The sequence below is a fragment of the Haemaphysalis longicornis genome, unplaced genomic scaffold (genome assembly GCF_048455015.1).
Source record: "Haemaphysalis longicornis isolate Haplotype H1 unplaced genomic scaffold, Haemaphysalis longicornis Haplotype H1 scaffold_5, whole genome shotgun sequence".
Classification (NCBI taxonomy): domain Eukaryota; kingdom Metazoa; phylum Arthropoda; class Arachnida; order Ixodida; family Ixodidae; genus Haemaphysalis; species Haemaphysalis longicornis.
In genome coordinates, this window is record NW_027526385.1 from 178,701,309 (window position 1) to 178,724,595 (window position 23,287).

Consider the following 23,287-nt stretch of genomic DNA (forward strand, 5'->3'; position numbering starts at 1 on the left):
AGAGGACTTAGAGAATGTTTAGTGTTTTCAGACATTTATGTTTAGGTTGTTTGATGTGTGGAATGGACGTCAGTTTTTCATCAAGTATGACACCTAAAAACGTGTGCTCCTTTTTTACAGGAATAGATGCGTGATGAAGGGTGATCTCAGGGTCTGCCTTAATCCCGCGCTTCCGGGAGAACACAACGTTAGGTACTTTTTACAGGGTTCAGTTTAAAACCGTTTGCGTCCGCCCAGCCAGCAAGTTTGTTCACCCCAAGCTGGACTTGGCGTTCACAAATTGAAAAGTTACAGGACTTAAAAGATATTTCAATGTCATCTACATATACAGAACAGGAAATGGTTAGTGGCAATGCCTTCCGAAGAGAGTTCATCTTAACAATAAAGAGTGTACAGCTCAAGACACCGCCTTGAGGGACGCTATTTTCCTGCACGTATACATTCGAAAGAGCACTGCCAACCCTCACTCGAGAGGTCCTTTCCGACATGTAGCTACCAAGCGTGTTCAGCGTGTTCAGGTTTGCTTAGTTATGTTCAAAGTACTGTTCAAAACGATCTTCATATCGAAGCGCTGGAACGTTAGATGAGTTCGTAGGTAAAATGGAAGCACGACGCTGTATTGTTCTCTATTTGCGTATTTTCATTTTCCACTTGTGTGTCAACTAGAGCCCCATTTTTTGGGCCTATCCTCCTTGATGGGTATGAGCCAATTTTTTCACCACCACCAGAGGCATCCAAGGTGGTGGCACGCGCTGCGCCCGCCACCGCGAAACCACGTCTCGTCGCTGACGCAGTACGACGCTGTCCCTGCTTCCCCCATGGCTGAGGAATTCGTAAACGAGGCGTCCTCCGCTACCGAGCTTCTTGGGCAGCGCCAGAGCGTCCGCTTCTTTGCGCAAGACCGCCTGAGTTTGAAGAAGGCCGTGATAATTTCGGCTACGGCTCTCCTCATTCTCGTAGTCCTCATCACCGCCGTGACTCTCGGCGGGGCCAAGAAGCAGCGGCCCGAACGTGAGCCCGACTCCGCCGCCGCACAACCTGCCATGGCTCTCCTTGAGAAGGCCAACATCGAGTCTGACCGGATGAGCAACTCGTCGGGCGGTGCTCCGGCTTCCACGGTATCTTCAGGCAAGCCGCAGTACGTGCAGTTCGGTTAGCAAGACGGGAACCAACTGCGCCGCTTCGGCGATGCGTACGAGGACTTGGACAAAATTTAAGTCAGGCGACTACCAGCGATGGGCTCAACGACAAAAAAGGCAACGAAAACTGTTCTGCACTTTTTTTTCGCCAGGACAACGGGTTTGCAGAACTCGTTCGAACTTTTGCGCGTTGGGTTACACGGGGAAGCCACCAAAGCTAACCAAGGAAGCTTCGTTCCCATCGACTGCCAAGTGATGCCTCTCCTTTTTTTCTGACCCCATTGCCCAGTCTCCCCTAGCACCTTACCGGATCAATAAAAAAGCTCCCCTTATGGCGTTACAACTTCGTCAGTAAAGCTTTAGTACTAAATTACTAAAAATTAGTAAACCTTTAGTAGAAATTAGTAAAGCCTTGCTTTAGAAACATTTAGACGGGACACTCTCGGGTTCCTCAAGGGGCTCGGAACGTAAGTTGGGTCGATCGCGTGAACAGCATGTCGGAAGGGATAGATGCTTAGTTTGTCTTTTAAGCTAGTATATTAATATTCATATTACCGCACGCTAGAGATGACCTACTTACTAAAGCTGAAAGCCTCAAAGGGGCTCTGTAAAACGTTTTAACATGAAAGTGTTTTATGCCCGGGTACACCAAGATCTGACAGGCGTCATATCCGTCACGTAATTGACGTCGCCGGAAAAAGTTCGATTGACGCGGCTGCGCCCGGATGCGAGCCAGGAACTCTCTCGCGGCAACGGGAGGTACCCAGCGCTCTGCCGACTGCGCGAGGAATTCAAGCGGAAGTAGGTCTACGAACGCGCCTTATAGGCCTCCTGCGCTGCCCAGGGGGCGCTGCGCAAGCGGCTTCCGGGCAGTACTTCCGGGTAGTACAAAGCTGCGCGGGTCCCATAGGATCCCGTGTTGACAGAAGCAAACTGAGCTCGACGCTCCCGATTATTTTGCGACGTGGCCACCAGTTCATCCCCGACGCGTCCGATCTATTTCAGCGATCAACTTGGCATTAGGGGGAGAAGCTTTGCAGCGCTTAACACGTTTACAGCGCCGACGAAAGTGGCGGGACCGTGACGGCGTCTGCTACTCGCAGGTTCACCGATCGATGGTCGTACGAAGCAAAATTTTAGGTGAAATTTCTAGTTTAAACTAATACTCTAGGTCACAGAGACTTCTCAAAAACAGCCAAGAAGAGTGACGCAATCGGTGATGATCGCGCTTTAAAAAGCCAGCGAGTCCGGCGGACCGCAGGCACGCCTGCTGCGGTGCGCCGCTCTTTTGCGTACCTGCACACTATGCGTGCACTTTCATTAAACAGTGCTCGTTTGCGGCGCCGTTACGAATACACGGTGCAGCGTTAGCTTGCCGTTTTGTTGCGTGTCTCAGTGACAAATTGCCGCGACCGTCAGAAGCGTGAAATCTGTTTTGCGATTCCGAAATTATAGTGGCCGTAAAACAAAGTGGTCGGGCGAACTAAGAGGCCGCTCGCTTTCCTTGTTTGCTTTCGCTTTACTTAATTACGCTCTTGCAGTATACATTCCCAGTTCGCACTTAATAGCCTAGAATGAGCGTCAGCAACGGCTGAGTTCCATGCAGCCGACACGGCGGAGGGCTGGACGGCAAATCGGAAGGGGGGGGGGGGGGGAGGAGGAGGAGGGGGCCTTTGAATGCAAAGAGAAAAAATTCAGCGAATTTCTAATGATATTTGACAAAATCTGGCGAAGTGTGAAGATGGGGGTGCAATTCAACTGGAGGACGCCAATTCTCTGTTCTTACCTCGCTGTCTAACTCCATTTGAAGTCAAAACTGGGGTGTCGGCGTTTAGATTCGACGACCCCTGCACTAGGGAACCAACACAGTCAGTGATGATCGTATGTAAATATTCGGGGCCCCGCGCCGTGTATGTGGCTGTGTTATGTTATGCTGTGTTATGTGGTGTTATAGAAGTACACATCTCTGCAGGCAGCGGGCGTGTGATTTGGTGCATGTTTTGCGTCCTTTAATAGCGCTTAATTTGTTTATTTGGCGATATTGCCCCACCTACACGCTAGTATACATGTACCCTCCTGTTCGTAAATCGTGCGGCGTAAAATGTTACGCAAGAATCATTTAGTTTGCGAAAATACGAAACAAAATTTCCACTCGTTTCTAAGGCGGTGCCAGGCCAGCAGTGTCAGCTGGGTCGGCTGCGCAATTCTTGCGTTCGCTTGCATGCTCCCGCTGAAGCAACCTTTTGCAGTTACCTCAGGATATAGGATGAGCAGCGTTCCTTGTTTATGCTACTCGTGAACTTTCCTTTGCCGACCGCACGCAAGAAGAAAAAAAATTGCCCCCACCTCCCCGAAGGGAATCGTGAGGAAGTGCGAATGCATTTCTTGCGCCGAGAGTACACGGCGTAGTAATTCTGCCATCGCCTTGAGAGGGGCAGTACCGGCGAGGGGGAGCTGTCAGGCGAGGGGAGAGGCGCGCGCCGAGGGTGAGTGCAAACCTAACGGGGGGAGAGGCGCGCCAGCTGCAGAGCATGTGACGTCACGGCGCGAGGAGAGGGGGAGCAGACGCAAAGGCGCCAGCGCGCGGTCACGTGGGAGTGTGACGTCACGGCGCGAGGAGCGGTGCGGGAGCCGGCGCGGGCGTGCGCAGCCACGGCGCGGGAGGCGGAGCGCGCGCGGGTCACGTGGGGTGTGACGTCGCTGCGCCGTTGCTACAGACGCTCCTCTCCACTCCTCGCGCCGTTGCTAGGGGAGAGGAGGAGGAGCAATGCGGACGGCGGAAGGTTCGGGGTCGCTTATAAAGTGCATCGCACTTAAAAACTGTAACTGTCGTGAAACAGTTAAACCACCCGACCTGGCGATACTGTCCCATGCCGCGACCATCGCGAAAGCTCGCTAAAAGAAAGCCGACAAATCGACTTCTTTTAGCGGATATTATTTTATTTAGCCTCTGCAACTACTTTAAGGGCTATTTCATACAATATGCAGTCATTTAAACTGTTTAAACTCGCCACAAAGCGCCACAACCAACTTTCACTCTGGCTTGTAATTGAAAACACATGGAGGGCGGCGGGGGTCGTCTGCTTTTGTACTAACCAGAGGCGTTGCCCGCTAGGGGCGCTGCATGTCGCCAAAACTCCAGCGCAGGAGGCCTATACGCCTCGAGCTTCGCGATCGCTGCGCCGCCTGCCGCCGCTTCTCCGCGGCGTTGACGGGATTTGCGCTGCGTGGCTGATAGGGGCTCGTGCAGTGTTTTGGTTCTGTTTCGCTTCTTTTCGCCTTTCCGCGCCCTAAAAAAACTTGTATGGTGACGTCTAGAGGCAAAGAATACGTTTAGGCCACTTAAAAAGCAGCTGCGTCTTCGTAGAGTACGCGATCGCCTGCAAGAGCTACCCGGGGACGCGGTTCTGCGCGCTTCGTCGCCGCTATTCCGGGCGTCGGCGACGACAGCAGCATATCACCCATGTCACCTCCAAAACATCAGGCACAAATGAATTCTGCTGTCGCCTCGTTTAGACCTGGTACTGGCACAATGAGAGGTTGGCTTCATTTCGCAGCGTGGACAACGAACGCGGATTTATTTCGAATACCTACGTCGCAGAAAAATGTGTTTCGGGGATGGGATTACCCAATCCTGGACAATAACTAATGTCTGTTATAAGAATATAAATTATGAAAAATGTTAAGCAAATTCCAAGCCTGTGCGTCGTTAAATATGTGCCCACACACGACATATAGCAAGAACCAAGGCAAGTTAATCAAACCACGGAAAAAAATGCTGTGCAAGTGCGGAATTAAGAAACATAATAAAATGAAAAAAACAACAGTGCAGCTTCTAACATGCTAAAGACGTTCGTCGAAACTTAACCCAGGTAGGGTTCACTAGACCAACTATACGAGAAATGCGCTGCTTTTTCGCGGAAAACGGTGGGGGGGAGGGGAGGGGGACGCTGTGTACAAATGCGGAGCGGAATCAAGCAATGAACGGTTTAGTAATCCCACACACAAATGTCGCGTTCACTTTCATTTTGTTTTTCTACTTCAACGAAGAGCTGATCGTACGGCGGACGCATTTTTGGAAGTATACAGGGTAGGCTGCTCAACAATTAAGCGATGAATTAAGGTGTCGTTGGAAGAGTGTGGTATGTGATAAGGCCCTCTGATTTCAGTTTCTGCTTTATTCTGCAGGCTCCCTGTGCCATATGACGATATTTCGAAGAAGCATTTAGTCGCGGACGCGGATTGTATTCTAAGCCCGTCTCCGCGCTGCTCGCAGAGGATATATGTAGCACATGAATGTTTGCGGGCGCTCACCTCACGACAAGACGACTCGGTGGTGTGCTGATCCCCGAGTATAATTATGCATTGTCCATCGTACTTTTGTTGAATATTCCCGAAATTAACACAGACTGGCTTGTAAATGGTGGTGATCAATATCTGATGTAAGATATTGGCAAATGTCTCTGGCGTGCTGTCAGGTATGAGTGCTCCGCTGATTATGTAAGCGCACAAAACCGATTTAAATCGTAGTGTATAGTCATAACATGAACATCTGAGAAACCGGTGGTTATGGAGACACGGCTAGTAAATTCAGGTCAGTGTAACTACAATCGGCTCCATCATACGCCGGTTCCGCGACCCTGGCCTGTGGCACACACCTGGCGCTTATACAGACCGAATATACCACACTAAAATCGCGTCAGAAACATTCACACTCTCGTAAACACACCCCATTTGCGAACACAGTGACTGCTCCACAGAAACGTAGATTTCAAACGCCCGCAAACGGTAAATCTCAGTCGTGAACGTGCCGCAAAAGCCGCGGCGCACTGGGGAGCGGGGCGCGGACTCCCGCGGCTGCTTTCGAAACGGGCCGCTAGGGGGATTTCAGTGGCGCCCCTATAGGCCGCGCTCGAGACGTATATCTTTCTCTCTACATTGTTCATTCGGATGCCGTCTAGGAGATGCTGCCGTCTAGGAGAAGTGAAGCGAAGTAGTTCATCATGACCACGACCGGACTGGAGGAGCGGCGAGCGCGCGCGCGCGCCCGCCGCTCCTCCAGCCCGGCCGTGTCATGACACTAATGAGCGCCGACAGTTTGCGCCTCGATGCCAGCGTCTTCGTGTACGCGGGGCGCGGGTGAATTGAGGCACCCTCCGCCACCTACTGCTTTCGGTTTCGTTTTCGGTTCCGTTTCCTTCGCACTGTTTTCAAGGGGCTGTGGTTTCAGTCGGATGTGTTAAGACACGCCGCCGAATGTGTTAAGACTCCTGCTTGACGCGCAACAGCATGCAGAATACTTATAAGCCCCTGTTTTGCACTCCCCAGCAGCCCGTGGTTCGTGGCGCAGTGGTTATGATATCTGCCTCTTGATGTGTTGTAGTAGACCCAGGTTAACGATTCTCCGTAGGGTTACGTATATATGTGCTTACATGCCTCGCATGATGTAACATGTTAGAGCATTCGTCACGGGGTGCTGGCGTTGGCCTGTCAATGCGAGCGAAAAGAAAAACGGATAAAATCAATTCTGGCCGAGTGGATTTTTTTTTTCTTTTTTGGTGAAAAGCAACAAGGCCGCTTATTTCAGGGGCCGTATGATTTGGGGGCCGCTTCGTAAGCGGGAATAGATTAGCATAACGGGCCGCGTAGAAAAATTACGGCCAGTGGCCCGCCGAACACAAGGCCCGGGGTTTAGGTAACCCTCTGGTTAGGCGGCCCTCAAGAGGGCCGCTTAAACGCCGGGCCGCGTGTTCGGTGGGCCGCGTGTTTGGGGGGCCACTTGCGCTCGAGACCGCCTGAACCGCCGCTTTATAAGCGGCTTTAAATTGACGCGGCGGCCCGCCTGCATGCGGGCCGTATAACCAGGAATTGGCTAAGAGTGTAGATGCGGCACAAAATTCGGGCGAACGGTATGAGCAAGTTGTATCTCTTAAAGCATGGACAGCGGTCACCATATTAAAATTTTGCGTCGTAGACAAAGTGCTCACGTGCAACACAAATTTTGTCTTTGTGGACGAGGTTACTCCAGATTTTTGGAGCGAAAGCTCGGTTTTCAGGCTGGGGGTGGAGCCAGGGCGCTCATTATTCCCAGGCAAAATAAAACACAGATGCTGATCGGCACAGTGACGCTGTGGGAGCAAACGCAAAGTGATGTGTGATATTGCCTTCGCCTTGCGTCATTTCTATGGCACGGCGTTCCTCTGTTTATCTCTTCGCAACCTCCCTTGAAACGAACAAGGGATGAGACGCTTTCACTGCAGAAGCCGTAGCCGCTGCGCATGGGTTAGGTCGGTGGCGCTACCGTCAGCGCAAAGAACCTCATCTGCGCTTGCTTGACCCTGAACGCAAGAGGCGCCTGCGTTGGAGGTCAGGTAAAAGGCGTTGCCTATATGTTTGTACGTAGAGTAATAATTCCCTAAAATTTATGGCTGCTAGAGTTCGTACCTCAGTTCAAAATGGCACGAAAGTCATCTACCTTCACAAAGTTGGATTTGGTTTAGACCTCGTCTTGGGTACAGAGGATAGGCATAGCCACTTGTCGTCAATGGTGTTACTAGGCGGTCGTTCACGCAAAGTGCGGACAGTCCTTGCCATGTACATCCACAAGCCCTACGATAACGTCAGCCACGAGGCTATCCTGAAAACTTTCCGAAGTCTTTGCCTCCCAGTCAAGCCGTGCTCTTTCATCTAGACCTTTCCTGCTAAAATGTCTTTTTCTATACGAATTGCCGGAGCAAGCTATAGCCACCTCACACCAGTTCGCGGTGTACCTCAGGGGTCGGTTATTTCGGCCCTCCTTTTTAATATTAGTATGTTTCCACTTGCCTGGCATCTGCATGCAATTCCTCGTCTACGCGGACGACAAAACTGTATGGACCGTCCATCAAGACCTCCATAGGGAAATCGTGTGCCTTCAACAAGCCTTGACAGACACGCGGACATGGTTCTGTCCGCTATACCGTTATTATCCCCAACATTACGTGATTTAAAAATTAAACAAGTCATCTTCACAACTAGTAAATTATAAGAAATATTTAAAGTAAAGAACAAGTGCTTTTGTTCCAACATTAATACGCAAAAAGGTGGCGCTGGCGGCACTTATTAGTTTACATAGGAAAGTAGCCTGCATCGTTGCTGACTTTGATGCCGTCTTCTCGAAGCAATCTTCGTTGACTGCTTCGTTCGAATTGGAACGGCGTTTAACATGGCGGCTGTCCGCGGAGACGGCAACGAAGCCGTCTAAAGAGGAAATTGGAACGCACTCTTGGATTCCACCTTTAACGTGTGCGTTGTCTCTCCGTCGTACCGTCGCGGCACTACACAAACCATTCTTATTTTCTATAAGAACGTGTAAATTGACCTAAGAGAACAAGTTGGAGCAGAAAACAACTGTCGGTCGGAACCACTCGGGCGGGAAGCCAGGCCGTTTGCATGAAAACGCCAGACTTTACCGCTAGGCCACTGAGGCCGAATAACAAAGCGTGTTGGGCCGTTGCTCAAGAGAACATAAGGAGCGTTCCAAGCGAAGCCGTAGATGGCGGTAGTGGGGCAGCGTCTAGGCGGCCAGGCTTGGCAACAACGCCTCCGGTATCCTCCATAATGTAATCTTTGGGTGCGTTCCAATTCCCCTTTAGACGGCTTCGTTGCCATCTTCGCGGAAAGTACGCCATGTTAAGCCCCGTTCCAAATCGAATGAAGCAGTCAAGGAAGACTGCCTCGAAGAGACAGCGCCGAAGTCAGCAAAGATGCAGGTTACCTTCCTGTATAAACTACTAAGCGACGCCAGCGCCACCTTTTTGCGCACTAATGTTCCGACAAATCAACTTCTTATTTTACTGAAATATGTAGTATAGTTTAGTAGGGGTGAAGATGCTTTTGTTTTGTTTTTAAATTACACAATGTTGGTAATAATAACGGTAATATTACTTACGAAACGTGCGGCGTGCGTTTCTCAACATGTCGGCTACAAAGTTGTCATCTGCGTTGGTGACCGCTGCGCCGTTCGAATTCTGCTTCCATTAGACGTCTAATCTGACTGCTTTGTAGCCTGTCTACTAAGCTGTCCACGAATTGGAACGCAGCCTTTGATAGTTCTTTGATTATGATGGTGATAATGGTATAATTTAATGTAGCTCGAGTCCCGATGCACAGATCAAGGTCGTCCAACTGGCCGAGGACGCCGCTCGCGCCCAAGGGCTGCAGGCCGCCATCTGAGAGGGGGAAGGGAATCCAGGAAGGCTGCAAATTCCCCTGTCGGCTTTCACAAAGTTTTGTAGCGTGAGCTACACTGGCCGAGGTTGAGCCTTTTCGCGTGGTTCCTGGAGAGCCGTGCTCCGCATGCGCGAGCAGTGACGTCTCACGGCGCATAGCTGGCGTGTCGGAGCGGCCGCCGCCGCGAGTGGATTGGATTGGTTTGGATTTAATTGAATTTGATTAAATTGGATTGTATTGGAAATCGTTTTAGCAGCAGTAAGCATTCTAATCAGCGAATCCTAGACAACCAGGAAACCCAAGAATAACCAGCTGAACGTTAGCTCACGCTATGTATATCCTGAGGTAGCCGAGCTAAGCCACTGCTAATTTTGGGGGGCAAAATAAATTCATCGTCATCACCATTATCTCCATTCAATACCACTGCAGACAATTACAATAGTTTACTGCAGTTTACATACACATGCTGGATAAATCTGCTTCCACCAAGGCTGCGACGGCAATAATGATGATCCCAATGGCTTCGGATTGTCCACGCGTCAACGAATACGATGACCGCAATTATTATTATTGACGGTTAGCATCCTGGCTAGTCTGCTGCGTCTATGGATACGACGACCTACGTACGAGCAAGGTTTCATGAAAAGGCATTGGTGACCCACGGAACGAAAACACGTCGCCGGTCACAAGAAAAAGCTCCATTGGTGGAGAACGCGCGTATGCTTCGTCCTAACGTCCCCGCTGGCTGTGACGTGTCACGTGATTCCACGTCACCGCTGCTAAAGAGCGAGCTGGACTTCTTGCAGGGCGATGGGGAAGGAAGACGCTTTTTCAGAACGCTGGACTAAACAATGATGAAGCTCAATCCTATCTCAGCTATAGCGCCTGAATATGCGTGAATAAACCACAAAGCGATCTCAGAATACCATGCAGCCCACCTGTGCTTTCGTATTCTCAAACGATGATGATGATGATGGTGGTGGTGGTTATAATGATATTTCATGGGGAATGGCGCATACGCCCAGAACTTCGGTGTCCTCCAAAAGTTATCTCTCCTTCAGACTTTACAAAAAAACCAAATGAAAAGTCTGTGGCAGTTATTTCAGCTCAAGCCCATCATACTGTCTGGTTCCCCGCCGTTGTCACGAGAATCAAGCTTGCATCAGGGGCGATATTCTCGAGTTTTGTCCCCTTTGCGTCCCTTTCAAAAGTGTCCCTTTTGGCGAGCCCTGATTGGCTAAAAGCAAACAACCGGAAGTGACGTAACGCAAGCGCAACAAACCTACAGCCAACGCCAACTGCTTAACCGGAAGTACGTCACGATGAAAGGGACTCAAAAGGGACGTATCCAAAAGGGACAGTTACGAGAATACCGCCCCGATCTTCTTTCGCTTCTATCACACTTTAGACGGTTGCCAAAATTACTCGCGGCAATGAGTGTACACCAGCGAGCAAGGGCAAACATCCTCAGGAGCTGTGGCGCAACCAGTAAAGGTCCTCATCGTGATCTGCCGGATACTTTCTGAGTCGCTCGACCAGGGGCGGTATTCCCGTGTTTTGTCCATTTTGTGTCCCTTTCAAAAGTGTCCCTTTTGCGCGAGCCCTGATTGGCTAAAAGCGAACACCCGGATGTGACGCCATGCAAGCACGGCGGAGCTATGAGCCGTGGCTACTCGGAGCAGCCGATTTGGAGCAGACGATTTTTCGTGGCCCCCTTTTGTTGGTTCGCTGGCGGAACAATAAACACATCAAAGATACTCTGATACGGTTTCAGTTCTTTAAAATGCGTTTGCAAGAACAGTTACGGTATTTGAATCAAAGGCCCACTGTTTAAAGGAGCCATGAAGAGAAAACACAAGTTCGGTTCATTCAAAAGATTGTCTCGTTAGAATCATACTGACACCACTTTTAACGTAAACTTCGCTCAAATAAGCTACATAAATAGGAAAAACGGGAATGGTCATGCGACCCACCAGCTCATTTTTCGCAACAGAACCTATGTCGTCACATGAGCTAAGCTCTGCGATTGGCGGAGGCTGGCAGAAGCAGACGCAAATTAGGTAGAACTTACAAACTAGACGAACGAGCGATTTGCGCTTAAATTTAGGGTACATTCTTTACAAAGCAATAAGAATGATGGGACAAACAGTGGAAGTTACGAAAGCACATGTAAACATAGAGGTACTGATGCGTTCTGCTGTTCGTACTGCGCACAGCATGCTTTGGTTTCGCTGCACAGCACTACGGGGCTTGGGGTTGTCTCAGACGACACTGGCCGATTGACGCAAGCAACGGTGTCTTACGTGACCCCATTTGTCGAGCGAGCACTGTTTCAGGGAACGAATATTTTCTCCCAGAACAAAAACAAGCCAGGTTTAAATGCGGGCAAAAACAAACCAAACGCTTGCCACGGTATGGTGGCGCCATCTAGGTTACGGAACGTAAAGAAACGCGGGAACAAACCAACACCGCTGTACAGGGTGGAGACAACCTTTGAACGGTCCCGTGCCGCCGCAATTGGGCCAACGGGCTCAACGCGTTATTCTTTTCGTTTCCCACGAGACCTAGCAACGCGAAACAGACAATATGATTCAAACTTTTTCAGTAAACCGCGTTGCGGCGATAATTTTAGCGCGGTTTTGACACAATGACTTGCTTCGGCGGCGAGCGAGCAACTGAAAATGGCGGCGCCAGCGTATACGTGTCTCTACCCTGTACGGCGGATGCGTGAATGAAGGTATTCTAGGCTGCAGAGCGGTCGGTTTCAGTGATGTCACTTGGGACCACGAAAACGCACGATTGAGCGGGAAAATCAAAATTTTAACCTAAATTGTTTAATTTCTCAGGGAATAAAGCACCGTTTGTATCCGGACAAGCGCTGGGGCACTATAAAACACGAAATCTTTCGAATAAAACCAACTTGCATTTTCTCTTCATGGCTCCTTTAACCGGAAGTACGTCACGATGAAAGGGACGCAAAAGGGACGTTTTCAAATAGGACAGTTACGAGAATACCGCCCCAGATTGAAGAAGAAAGAAGCGGGGAACGCGTCCTGCGCACGCTCCTAGCTCGCGCCTCAAGAACCAACCCTTCCACTCTGCTGCCCCGAAGGTTTTTCGTGTAGCAGCAGCCATGGCTTCGGACCCGTACTTCGAAATAGTCACCGTTATTGCGGCCCTTGTGGGCGTGGTCGTCCTGATCGCGCTTCTCTGGCTCCTTGTGAGGAAGTTCGTCCTTGGTCGCTCCGCCCAGAGACCGGCGGAGAAAGAGGCTGCCCCACCCGGTCCGGCGACCCTGCAGGAAGCGGCCGCGGTAGCGTCGCCCGCGCAGCCTTCGATGGCTGTCACCCCGGGTGGGAAGCAGGCTGCTGGCGTCACGTCCGGGGCCACCAGTTCAGGGGGCCCCGCTGGCGTCACGTCCGGGGCCACCAGTGCAGAGGGCCCCGCGGCTAAACGGCGAAGCATAGGGGACGTGGCTCGGCGCGCATCCCTGCTCGTGAGTCAAGCCGTGAAGCAGGAGACCACCGCCCTTCTGGAGTCCTTGTCAGCGGGAGCCATCAGCGCACAGGTAGGTGAGGCAGCTGCTGGCAGTGCAAAGGGTTCAACAACCTAGGCTGCGTCTCATCTCACGGCAGCCGTGAGAATTACCTCCTGGAAATCCTCACGGCAGTTTCCAAAAAACCTAGCGTAATTTAACCGGACGCGTCATAACCAACCCAAATCCAGCCCAACTACAACAAACCTAATCTAACCCAGCCCGACGACACAGAACACAACCTGTAATAAATGTAATTCAACCCATTATAGAAGTCTTGCGCGTCGATCTCTGGATATAGTAAAAACCAGAGTAAAAACTATTAACAAAATCAGGACCACCGATAAATTCTGAAAGCTAAAAAAAAACTCTTCTTGTAGGACTCGAACCTGAGCCTTCTCGTTTGAAAACTATACCGCAGGACTACAGCGGCATCTGCAAACACAACGTTTTAGGGAATATTTGTTCCATGGAATCTCCGCGTACCGTGCTTAGCCAATGAGAGGCGCCTGCCGTGAGAAATTTCTGACGGCAATTCTCACGGTTGCCGTGATAATAGACACTACCTAATTTTTAACTAAAAGAGGTTTTCTTCTCTGCCTTTTAATCGGTCCTACGACAGTTGCGAAGGTTCTCAACAAGGAAAATTGAAGTTCGTAGTTCCAGCGGAAGTCATGTCTGGCTAAAGGGGACCGCTACTGTGCCACTTTTCGTTAGTGTGAGGCTATCACACAAGGCACTTTCAGCACTTAACAGCAGTTTCTTCCAGAGTGCCGAATAGACTGACTATAGTAAATGTTTCACGTGTGCCACGAGAGAACCACGAGGTTAGACCATGACGGTACGGTATTCACAGCGGCCGTAATGCTCAAATAGACCAAAGAAAGTGGATATGTTGTTGGCAGCCGGCACGTTAGCCTGTAGGGATATTTACCTCTATTTACCTCAGGCTTACATGTCTGCCTTTGCCAGGCGCGGAATCAGATGTGGCTAGCGTGGCGCAGTTAGTTCTGGCCCGAGACAAGATGTGTTATCAAAGGTGAAAAGGCGGCAGTTCCAGCATTCGTGAAAAAGTTACATACAGGAACATTGGCAGTTAAAACGAAGTGAAGGAGAAGGGTCTGTTTATTCGCTGGTCTAACATGTGTACGTTGTATGCGAAAGCCAACACAGTGGAGCATGTTTTCACGGAGTGCTGGTACGCCGTATTTGTAGGGGACGTCTACAGAGAGCGTGTAAGAAAGACCTACCCCTTTCAGCGCAAGGCATTCGGTTTCTTCCGGTTGGCCACGGATACGATGCCCCATATAATTTGAAGGGTTGCATGCCATCTGGAGGTCCGGAATGGCTGTGCGCCACGCTGATCTGAAAACGCTCACCGTCAAAGTTTCATACTCTATGCTCACGGAGAGCAGGTATTTTTCACAAACTTTCAGGCTGCTGTACGAAGTGTAGAAGTCACAGGACCCAGAACTTGAGTGGCTACCGGTTTCGGAAGAGTTGTGTACATTTGATGTTTTAAAGTTGTTCCTTGTGATTTTTCGCCTTATTCACTGTGTTTATTTATTCAGAAATTGGGTTCTTTTGCGGCACTCTGTCTTATCATTTATTCGTGACCTGCGCTTATGTTAGCTTAGGTTAGTTTGGGGTAGCTGCTTTTACTGGTTGGGTTGGGCTGGGTTAGGTTAGGTTAGGTTAGGTAAGATGTTTGCTTAAAATACCTATGCGATAAAGCATGCACGAGAAAAAATGCGCCTGCGCGGGAGATAGCAAAATGCCGACTGCCGACTGCCGACTGCCGGCAGGATGTTCTCATAGTCGTGATCAGCCAACAGTGGCGCAAATATCGCGTTTGTTTTTTGAACATATTAGTGCCTAATACAATGCAGCTGGCACAATATTTGCGAAAGGTAAAATGAAGGCTGCCGGCATAATATCCACAACCTAGAGAAAATAAGCTACCGTCCTGGTCTTCGACACGGAATTGACTTCAAATCAAATCAAATCTTTATTTCAAGATCAACTACCCCTAGTGAAAATCCTTCAGCTGGTTTAACTGGGATCAACTGGTCCCAGTTGGAATCTAACTGGTCCCAGTTAAGAGCTAACTGATCCCAGTTGGGAGCTAACTGGTCCCAGTTGGGATGCAATTGGTCCCAGTTCGGAGGCGACTGGTACATGGTTCTTTAGGCTGGGGGGCACAATCAAAAAACCTTTGCTCGGCTTGACTATGAGAATGCACCGTATACACGGCAAGTGTTGTTGTTGATAAACTTTATCACACAAAAAGACCCCCAAAGTCTGTGGTTCTGAAAGAGAAAGAAATATCTATACAGACGAGAGGATCCCACGAACATGAGCCACCGAAGCTCGCCACCAGGCCATTCGGTCCGTTCCCTCCGGTGGCGCGAGCCAGTCTTGGAGAGAAGAGGGAGGAGGTGAAAGGGATTTAAGATGAGTTGAAAGAAATGGTTGCGAACCAGAACCGTCCCAAAGAACATTTGGCCTATTGGGAAAACCAGAACACTTAGAGCACTGTGCAGGGCTGCGATGGCCTTCTAATCGATGTAGTATGTGTGGTGTTGGAAAGGTGTCCGTTTGCGCTTGCCGGATACGACATCTGCCCGGGGTAACAGGTGAGAGGGAGGCGGAAGAGTCTGCTTATCCCTGGCTAACTGTTGCACAGTCTGGCATCAACGTAGACGGGCTTGTCGCGCCTTCTTGGGCGGGTGGAAAGGGATTGGCCAGGACGTCTCCGAGTCTCGCGGTTGGGACGGAGCACGGGAGAGCTGATGCGCCAGCTCGTTGCCCGGGAAGCCTGCGTGACCAGGAACCCAGCCCAGCAGGTAGCTAGTGCCAGTGTGTTTGGCCAAATGTGTGTGGAGTGTACGCATCATATTGATGGGAAGCAACTGCTCCTGAGTGCAGCGAACGCTTGAGAAACATAAATGCTTACTAGTTAAAATTTTGTACAAGTTACAATTTCGCGTGTAAATTTCACATAACTATAAATCTACAGAGCAAATAAACGTACTATACAGATGCGAAGAAGTGTACGGGCACATTCAAGTTTGTGCAAAAATTAAACAGTCAGCAAAAATTGACTTGTGCGTGGGTTTGCGCAAACAAAGAAGAAAAAAACGAGAAAAAGGAAAACGGTTATGGAATTATTTATCACTGTTTTTAAATTTCACTTGACGTACGCGTGTTCAGTAACTGAGGTAGCTGATAACGCAATATCTGTAGGCCGTAATTGGTGCGGGAGAAGGGGACATTCCAAATGCCATTTTGTTCAATTACGTGTTATCTTTTTACATGTTATGTACCGGCGCAGTAACTGCAGCTTACAGAGGCCATTTACAGGTGTAATTGATAAGGACCTAAAATTTGGGGCTGTGTGTGCGTCGTAAGAAGCATCTGCCATTATGAGGAGTACCTATTTTGTATTAGAATCAGTTTTGATGTGTTAGTGTCGGTATTGGTACCCAACACCAGGTGGCCGTACTACATTTTTGAGAAATAAAGTTGTAAATGATGATCTCAACTGCTAGTGGCACGAAAAACGAATCCTAGATGGCATGCCTGTTATCCTAGACAGTCTAGCTCTTACTTTATCAACGTGTAAACCCCATAGCATATTGTTTTCTTGAAGTATTGCACCTCGGCTTTTTACGGATTGTACAACTTCAATGCACTGTGCATCAAGCATGAGGGGGGATGATGAGGAGAGGGCTTTATTTTTAGGTCTGAAGAATACAGGCTTTGTGTTATTAATGACAATTTTTAAGGAAGAATTGCTGTTCCAGGAATATATTCGCGGAAGTGTTTTGTTGGCTTTTTTTGTTATGTCTCGACTAACTTATTTCCGCCCTCATTAATCCCTCGTTAAGAAAAATATCTATTTTCATACTTCAGCTTCATCCCGAGCATCGTTTTAATTAAGCAGCATCGCCTGTTCAAGCCCCAATATTGGGCTTCATCTGCTGCACCAACACCTGAAGCCTGCGATTCACCCAAGGATACTTCTGCTGTTCCCTGTCCTGGGGGCTTGACTTCTGCTTGGATGTGTTCTAAATTTGTATCACCCTATATGGAGAGTGTATGGTATGAGCCTCACGGTTTCAACGCTTGCTCAAACGAAGTAAATAGTGGTGTAGTGCGTGCCATGTAAAGGGAGAGGTGATAACACACAAAGAAAAGCTGGATATAGGGAGGGAAACTTCGATCAGGAAAATATTCAGATGATATGTGTACGTGTATTTTCTTATGCCCTGCTGTGGATGTACAGTCTGTTGGTGGTGATTCCGCCGGTGATTCGTTACTGCTACTATCATTTTGATTGTTGGTGGTACAAGTAGTAGCGTAGTAGTTGTAGTAGTAGTAATAGTAGTAGTACTATTGCAGGGACAATGATTTTTCTCCCCCCAGATAATTTCTGATGTCTAGATATGGCATGTCAAAAAATGCATGTGTGAATGCGAGTCCTTTTGTGCCTTAGCCAGCAACAGCAAAAAAAAAAAAAGAAAATAGAGTGGAAAGAACGCGCGAGTTAGCCTCCTTCCAGAGTCTAGAGAGTGGCGTTGCCGGAGACGCCAGACAATGCACGTCTCCAGTTGTTCATTCCTCCCATCGTCAGTAGCTAGCCTTTCGGCATGACCAGACAGTGCCTTCAGAACAGGGCGGTTTCAAGAAAAGAAAGGCTTGCACGGTCACCTAGCGGCACGTCCACCGTTGCGCGCCACACCGCCGATGGGCGGCCGAGCTAGGCGTCCCTGTAGTTGCCATCGGGACGGGTTTGATGCGACAGGCAGTGTCGCACCGGCGGCGCTGCTCGAATTAACCAGAGGTCCAGGTATCTGAGGAAGCATTCGAGCATGTGCTTACGCACCTTGTCGCCGTTTGCGTGCATAGGGAAGCTGCTCACGAATTCTAATGACACGACAATAGCCTTTTAGTTAATTTTTTCACTACCCGAGCAGAGGTTTCAAACAAAAAGGTTGGCGGCCAAGTAGAGCTTTGACGCCTGAAATAGGCCCTTCTTAATTTCCTGCAGGTTCCCAAGGACGAGGATTTGGAAAATAAAGACAACACAGCGACTAAACCAGGATCGGACGCAGCACCACCTAAGGATGATGCCACGGCCGGCACCAAGGCAACGTCACCATCGTCGGACCGAAAGGGAAACACGAAGCCGTCACCTTCCACGCAGTTCATCAGTGATGGCAACGTTGCCGAAAAGCCGGGGAGGGAGAAGAAAGACCCCGAAGCCGTTGTGAAAGAAGCACCGAGAGCAGCAGACGCTGCTGAGAAGGAGAAGCAGGGGCTGTCGGGTGGCGACGACCCTGGCGAGCTCCAGGCGACGACAGCGACCCCTGCATCTCCCTCGTCCGGTGGGAGGGGGACAGAGGAGCAGGTGTCCAAGGAGCCCACGAAGTCAAAGGGCAAGAAGCGCAAGAAGGGCAGTGCTCCCGGTTCCTCTTGCACCAGCCCATCGCTCGAGAAGCCTGACGTGCAGCAAGAAACGAGTGAGTGTCTGTCTAACTAGACCTTGAGTTTGAGCTGGTTTGTTGCGTGACATATCGGTGAAAACAGCGTAGGGATGGGGACGGAAGGAATGCCGGGCACTGCAGGCGTGTCTAACAACTCGGCATATAGTTACTGCGGTCTGAAATATATAGAAAAACGCTGCATGTGGTTGATTCATCTGTAATAGGTACCAGTAAAGCACGAAATAGAAATGTGCAGCGAAATGTCCAGCTGAGCATGATTTGGGGGGTCAGCGGCTGTCTTGTGGGTGTGCTTGGCGAGTGACGTGCTGCTGGCGGGTCGCTTCGGCAAAGGTGTACTGGCGTCATTTCCGTGACGGATATGACGTCAGTGAAATCTTAGGGTATCGCGGGATAAAACACTTGCGTGTAAAATGAACCCGAAAACAAACAACCCTAGTTATAACGTACTGATGATGATGATTGCTATTGGTTTCTTCTTTGTAGCGTGGTGATGACATGTCGTCTTACAAAAAATGACTAATATACCTATGTTTTATAGTCTTGGTTTAATACTAGCGCTGCTTAGGGCAGGCGCAAAAAACTTATTAGGCACAAAATATTTTTTGTTACACGTGGTAACGGTCTTAGACAATTTTCCCCTCTCTGCTTTTCGTCCACCATCATTCTAATCTTCTTTTTGTCCCCTCGAGAGCCTTGAAGTTAACCCCCTCAAATCCTAGGGCTTCTGGAAGCCGAATAGTTCCCTCATGTAGATTTGGATGGATGCCGTCGCATTCTAACACTATGTGCCGCATAGTTTGCTTCTTTTCCGCAAACCACTCATACCCCATCATTTTGTGAATACTTCCCCACAAAGCTCTTAGTTCGCAAGCAACCTGCTCTATCCTCAAAAAGCAAAGCACTGTCCTGGGAATTATCGTAGGAATTTTCCTTTCTGATGTCCAATGTCTCAACCCTGTACATCTCTGACGACGTTTTAGCTTCCAGTTTTTTCTCTCCATTTATTCGTTTCAATCTACCTTGCCTCTTTTTTGGTTACCTTGGCTGTATTGGATTCTCCACTGTTCTTTCCGTATTTCATCGTTCGCCTTCTAGTCTTCCTTAACCACTGCGTGTCCAGGCTTTTAAAGTATAGGTACCTAAAAACCTTAGCTGCCCACCTTCGTTGATCCATTGCTCTCAACCCCATCTCAAAATATATTTTACTCTGTGCTTCTCGAACTCAAAATGACGCCCAGCCCATATCTCCCTGTACTGTTTCGTTAGTTGTGTTTCCATGCGTGCCTAAGGCCAAACGGCCTACCGTTCTCTGGTTCACTTCAAGGCCTGATAGAACGCCTGATTTTAAGCAGAGCACAGCACTCGCAATTGTGAAACCAGGAACCATTACTCCTTTCCACATTTGTGTCACTACTTCATATTTGGTATACCCCCACAGAGCTCAAAACTTCATTACAGCTGCGTTTCGCTTTCCCTTACCCTTAAGTTGCTCCTGGTGAGTTCTTAAGTAGTTATCCCCTTCGTTTATCCACACTCCCAAATATTTATATTCCTTCACTCTGGGTAATTCGCCTTGCTGGATAGAGACTGCGTCAGTGGTAGCATCATTGAAAACCATTATTCCTGATTTTTCTGCGGCAAAATTTAACCCGAGGTTGGCGGCTTCTTTAGTAGTAAAGGTTGCTTCCCCGCAAGAAAACCATGTGTGCAGGGGTGCACCCTTTACAGGCCGCTTGCTTCGTTGTACTTGCGTCACTTGCGTGGCGGATATGACGTGACCGAAATCTTGGTGTATCCGGGAACAAAACACTTTCGTGTTTAAAAAACACGAACGACGTCACAACCCTAAGATAAAATGAAAATGGTGAATGCGGCAAAGACAACATTATTTAAAAGTGAAAACTGTGCAAAGTTGGGAGGCGTCGCAACAACAGCAAATTAAAATGACCTAAACAGAATTTAGGGAAGCTTGCCCTCATCCGCAAGACTTGAATGGCGAAACTCTTGTAGGTGATCATTGACGGCCGCAAACTTAATCACGGCGCGAAAGACGGGACAGACAGAAAGACCTGTCCAGTGGTTGATCTTTCTGTCTGTCCCGTCCTTCGCGCTGTGATTAAGTATGCACACGTACCAACTCGCCCAACTTGCAACTGTCCGACGGACACAAGGTTGAGTTTTAGCATCGTTGTGGTGTCGTGGTTGACGTCGCCGCCATGGCATTTCAATGACCTTACCTATGTTGAGCAAGGCCACAGTGAGCTTGTCGTTTTGGCAGACGTTTCCGTACGCCACCCTGCAAGCGTGACTTAACATCCCAACGGATGTTTTGCACGCCGAGCCTCTCCAGGGGTGGCTGGCCTCTTCCTCGGCCGTGTGAACTATCCGCGGCCGGGTCATGTGGAGTCAGTGATCACCTACAGCAGCTTCGACATTCAAGTCTCGTCTCTTCTACGGTACAGGGCGCATCCGCACGACAACACGAGGACGAACGAACGAAGGGCGTACGCTATGACGTGTCTTTCTCATTCAGAGCAGGGGCTGCCACGATACGACAATCGCTGGAGTTTGTGCGTGTGCGTGCGTGCGTGTGTGTGCCTGTATGTGTGTGTGTGCGCGCGTATGTGTGCGTGCGTGCGTGTGTGTGTGTGCGTGTGTGTGCAATTTCTTTAGGTCGGTATGCTTAGCTTGATGAATGTGCGCTAGAGGCACGCGTGTACGAGCGCTGGGGATTTTCTTGCTATTTTTAACTGCCGACACCATACACAGACGCTCCGCTTAAGAGCTTCGCTGTTAGGAAAACTGAAAAGAAAGGAAGAAAAAGACCGAAAGGGCATACGTGTGTACAGAAAACTATGTTCGCGACGCTGTAGGTAACACCACTCCGATACTGTTATCACTGCCACGCGCCATGAATGTATTCGAGTTCTTCTGCAACAGTGCCATAGAAGGGAGACTTAACAAAATTTTCAGCATTCTTCGCTATCGTGCGAGTGTTTGCCTTCTGTGCACTTTGGCTATATTTTTGTTTTCTACATCTTTGCCACCTCTCTTAGTTTTCTAACAATTCGAGTGCTGCTTTCTGATCAACGTTGAGCGTAAAAAGAAAACGTTGTAATACCTAGGTTCTGTATTCAACGCCAGATCACTCATCTGCTTGACGAATATTTTATAGCATTCGGGACCAGTACTTTAGCTCATAAATTTGTCAGAAGTCGAGTTTGATTAATTTAAGGTTGCACGGATTCCATGAGAATCCCTGCATTTTTGCATTGCTTTCTTCAAAATCGCCGCACGAACGACCTGTTTGACGTGTGTCGGCTGCCAGGATACTCCAACTTAGACTGGAATTGCAAGCAAAATGGGCACGACAGTAAGTTCAAATTGTGTATATTTTCACTGTATTTTTTTTATCTTTGGAATAAGTTTATTTACTCCCTGAGATGTTCTCCGTATTAAGAGCAGCGTAGTGACATGCTTGGGCGTGTCACCGCCACAATGAGGCCATGAGTTACCATTTTTTTTTGTGCACGTATGGACACTTCCAGGTATGTTCCTCTTGCGAATTTGCGCGGATGTTGTCAGGAAAAAAATGGCGATCAGAGGCGCCATAAACCTTCGATGCTGACTCATCCGCGTTGTTGTCTGCCTGCTTTGAAAGCACAGGTTTCCAGTTTCATCTGAGAATCCTAAAAGCTTGCTGCGAAGATGTCCGTCCTTTACAAATATCCTAACGTTCAGCATCAGCATCAAACCGTCAAACTGCCCACCTGACAGCGTAAACTACCGTATTTTCGCGCGTATAACCCGCACCAAGAATGCGAAAATTTCGGTGGCTAAGCAGGGGTGCGGATAGTATGCGGGTTTTTTCCTATTAGTGCCGCGTCACGGCGATGCGCGTTGTGCCGTGAAGCTCCTACGCAGCAACACTAAGGCTTCCTTGGCAGCGATTGCGCAAGTCATACAAGGACAAGGAAGAAAAAACAAGGGCGAGCGCACTCTAAGAATGGAATTTTATAAGTGAATTATGACTTTCGCCTTGAGGGTCAGCGAATTCTACTTGCTAAATATACGTTTTTTCTGCCTACATAGCATGCGATGTGTTGCTTGAGCAGTAGCTTTGGTGCAGCCTTTCCGGTATCAAATTTGCAGGCAATACGCGAGAATTTTTTTTTCTTTTCCGGCGGGCTCAAAGTGGGGATGCGGATTATACGCAGGGGCGGTTATACGCGCGAAAATACGGCAAGTCCCATGACAATGTGTATGCCCCAATGAAAACTCGTGTCCTTTCCTTCTTTCCGTGTCTTGCCTTGCGAGCGATGTCTCAGGTAAAACTAACTCGCTCTACCTCCCACAACAGGTGTAACGCACACGAAGCGAAAGCACAAGCGAAACCCCGACGTGTCGGCCAAGTCGCCGACTGAGACCTCTGGCAAAGACACGTCGTCCGCAGATGCTGAACAGTCGTCGGCCGCCGCGCTTCCTTCTACGCATGCGTAGCGCCGGCCCTCCACTGCTTCGAAGGGGTCGTGCACGTCCTCTTGCGCAATGGCCGTAAGTGAGACTTTATCGCGGGCCAATGCATCTATCTCTTTTCGGTGTAGAGGTGGCGGTCGGTCACAGTGTAGAGGTTGACTGTGTGGGGGCGAGTGAATCACGGAGTGCTACTCACTGCTGGCATTAACTCTAGGTCGTATTCAGTGAAAAGTTCAGCTGCCAATTTCTTCGCTTGGCAACACTGGAAACGGCCACGGACATGAACGATGCGCCACGGGCATGGCGCGGCTTGATTGATTGATTGATTGATTGTGGGGTTTAACGCGCCGACGCAATGCAGGCGATGAGGCGCGCCGTAGTGGAGGGCTCCGGATTAATTTTGACCACCTGGGGAT

The 23,287-nt window shown here is 49.3% G+C and overlaps 1 protein-coding gene across 1 annotated transcript; it reads left to right on the forward strand.

The window, feature by feature from the left end:
* Positions 1–12,437: 12,437 nt before the first annotated feature.
* LOC144139530 (uncharacterized) lies at positions 12,438–22,935 on the forward strand. The gene is made up of 3 exons (XM_077671843.1): positions 12,438–12,918; positions 17,939–18,410; positions 22,756–22,935. The coding sequence occupies exons 1-3, from the start codon at positions 12,484–12,486 to the stop codon at positions 22,893–22,895; spliced, it is 1,047 nt and encodes a 348-aa protein (XP_077527969.1). The 5' UTR covers positions 12,438–12,483; the 3' UTR covers positions 22,896–22,935.
* The last annotated feature ends 352 nt before the right edge of the window (positions 22,936–23,287 follow it).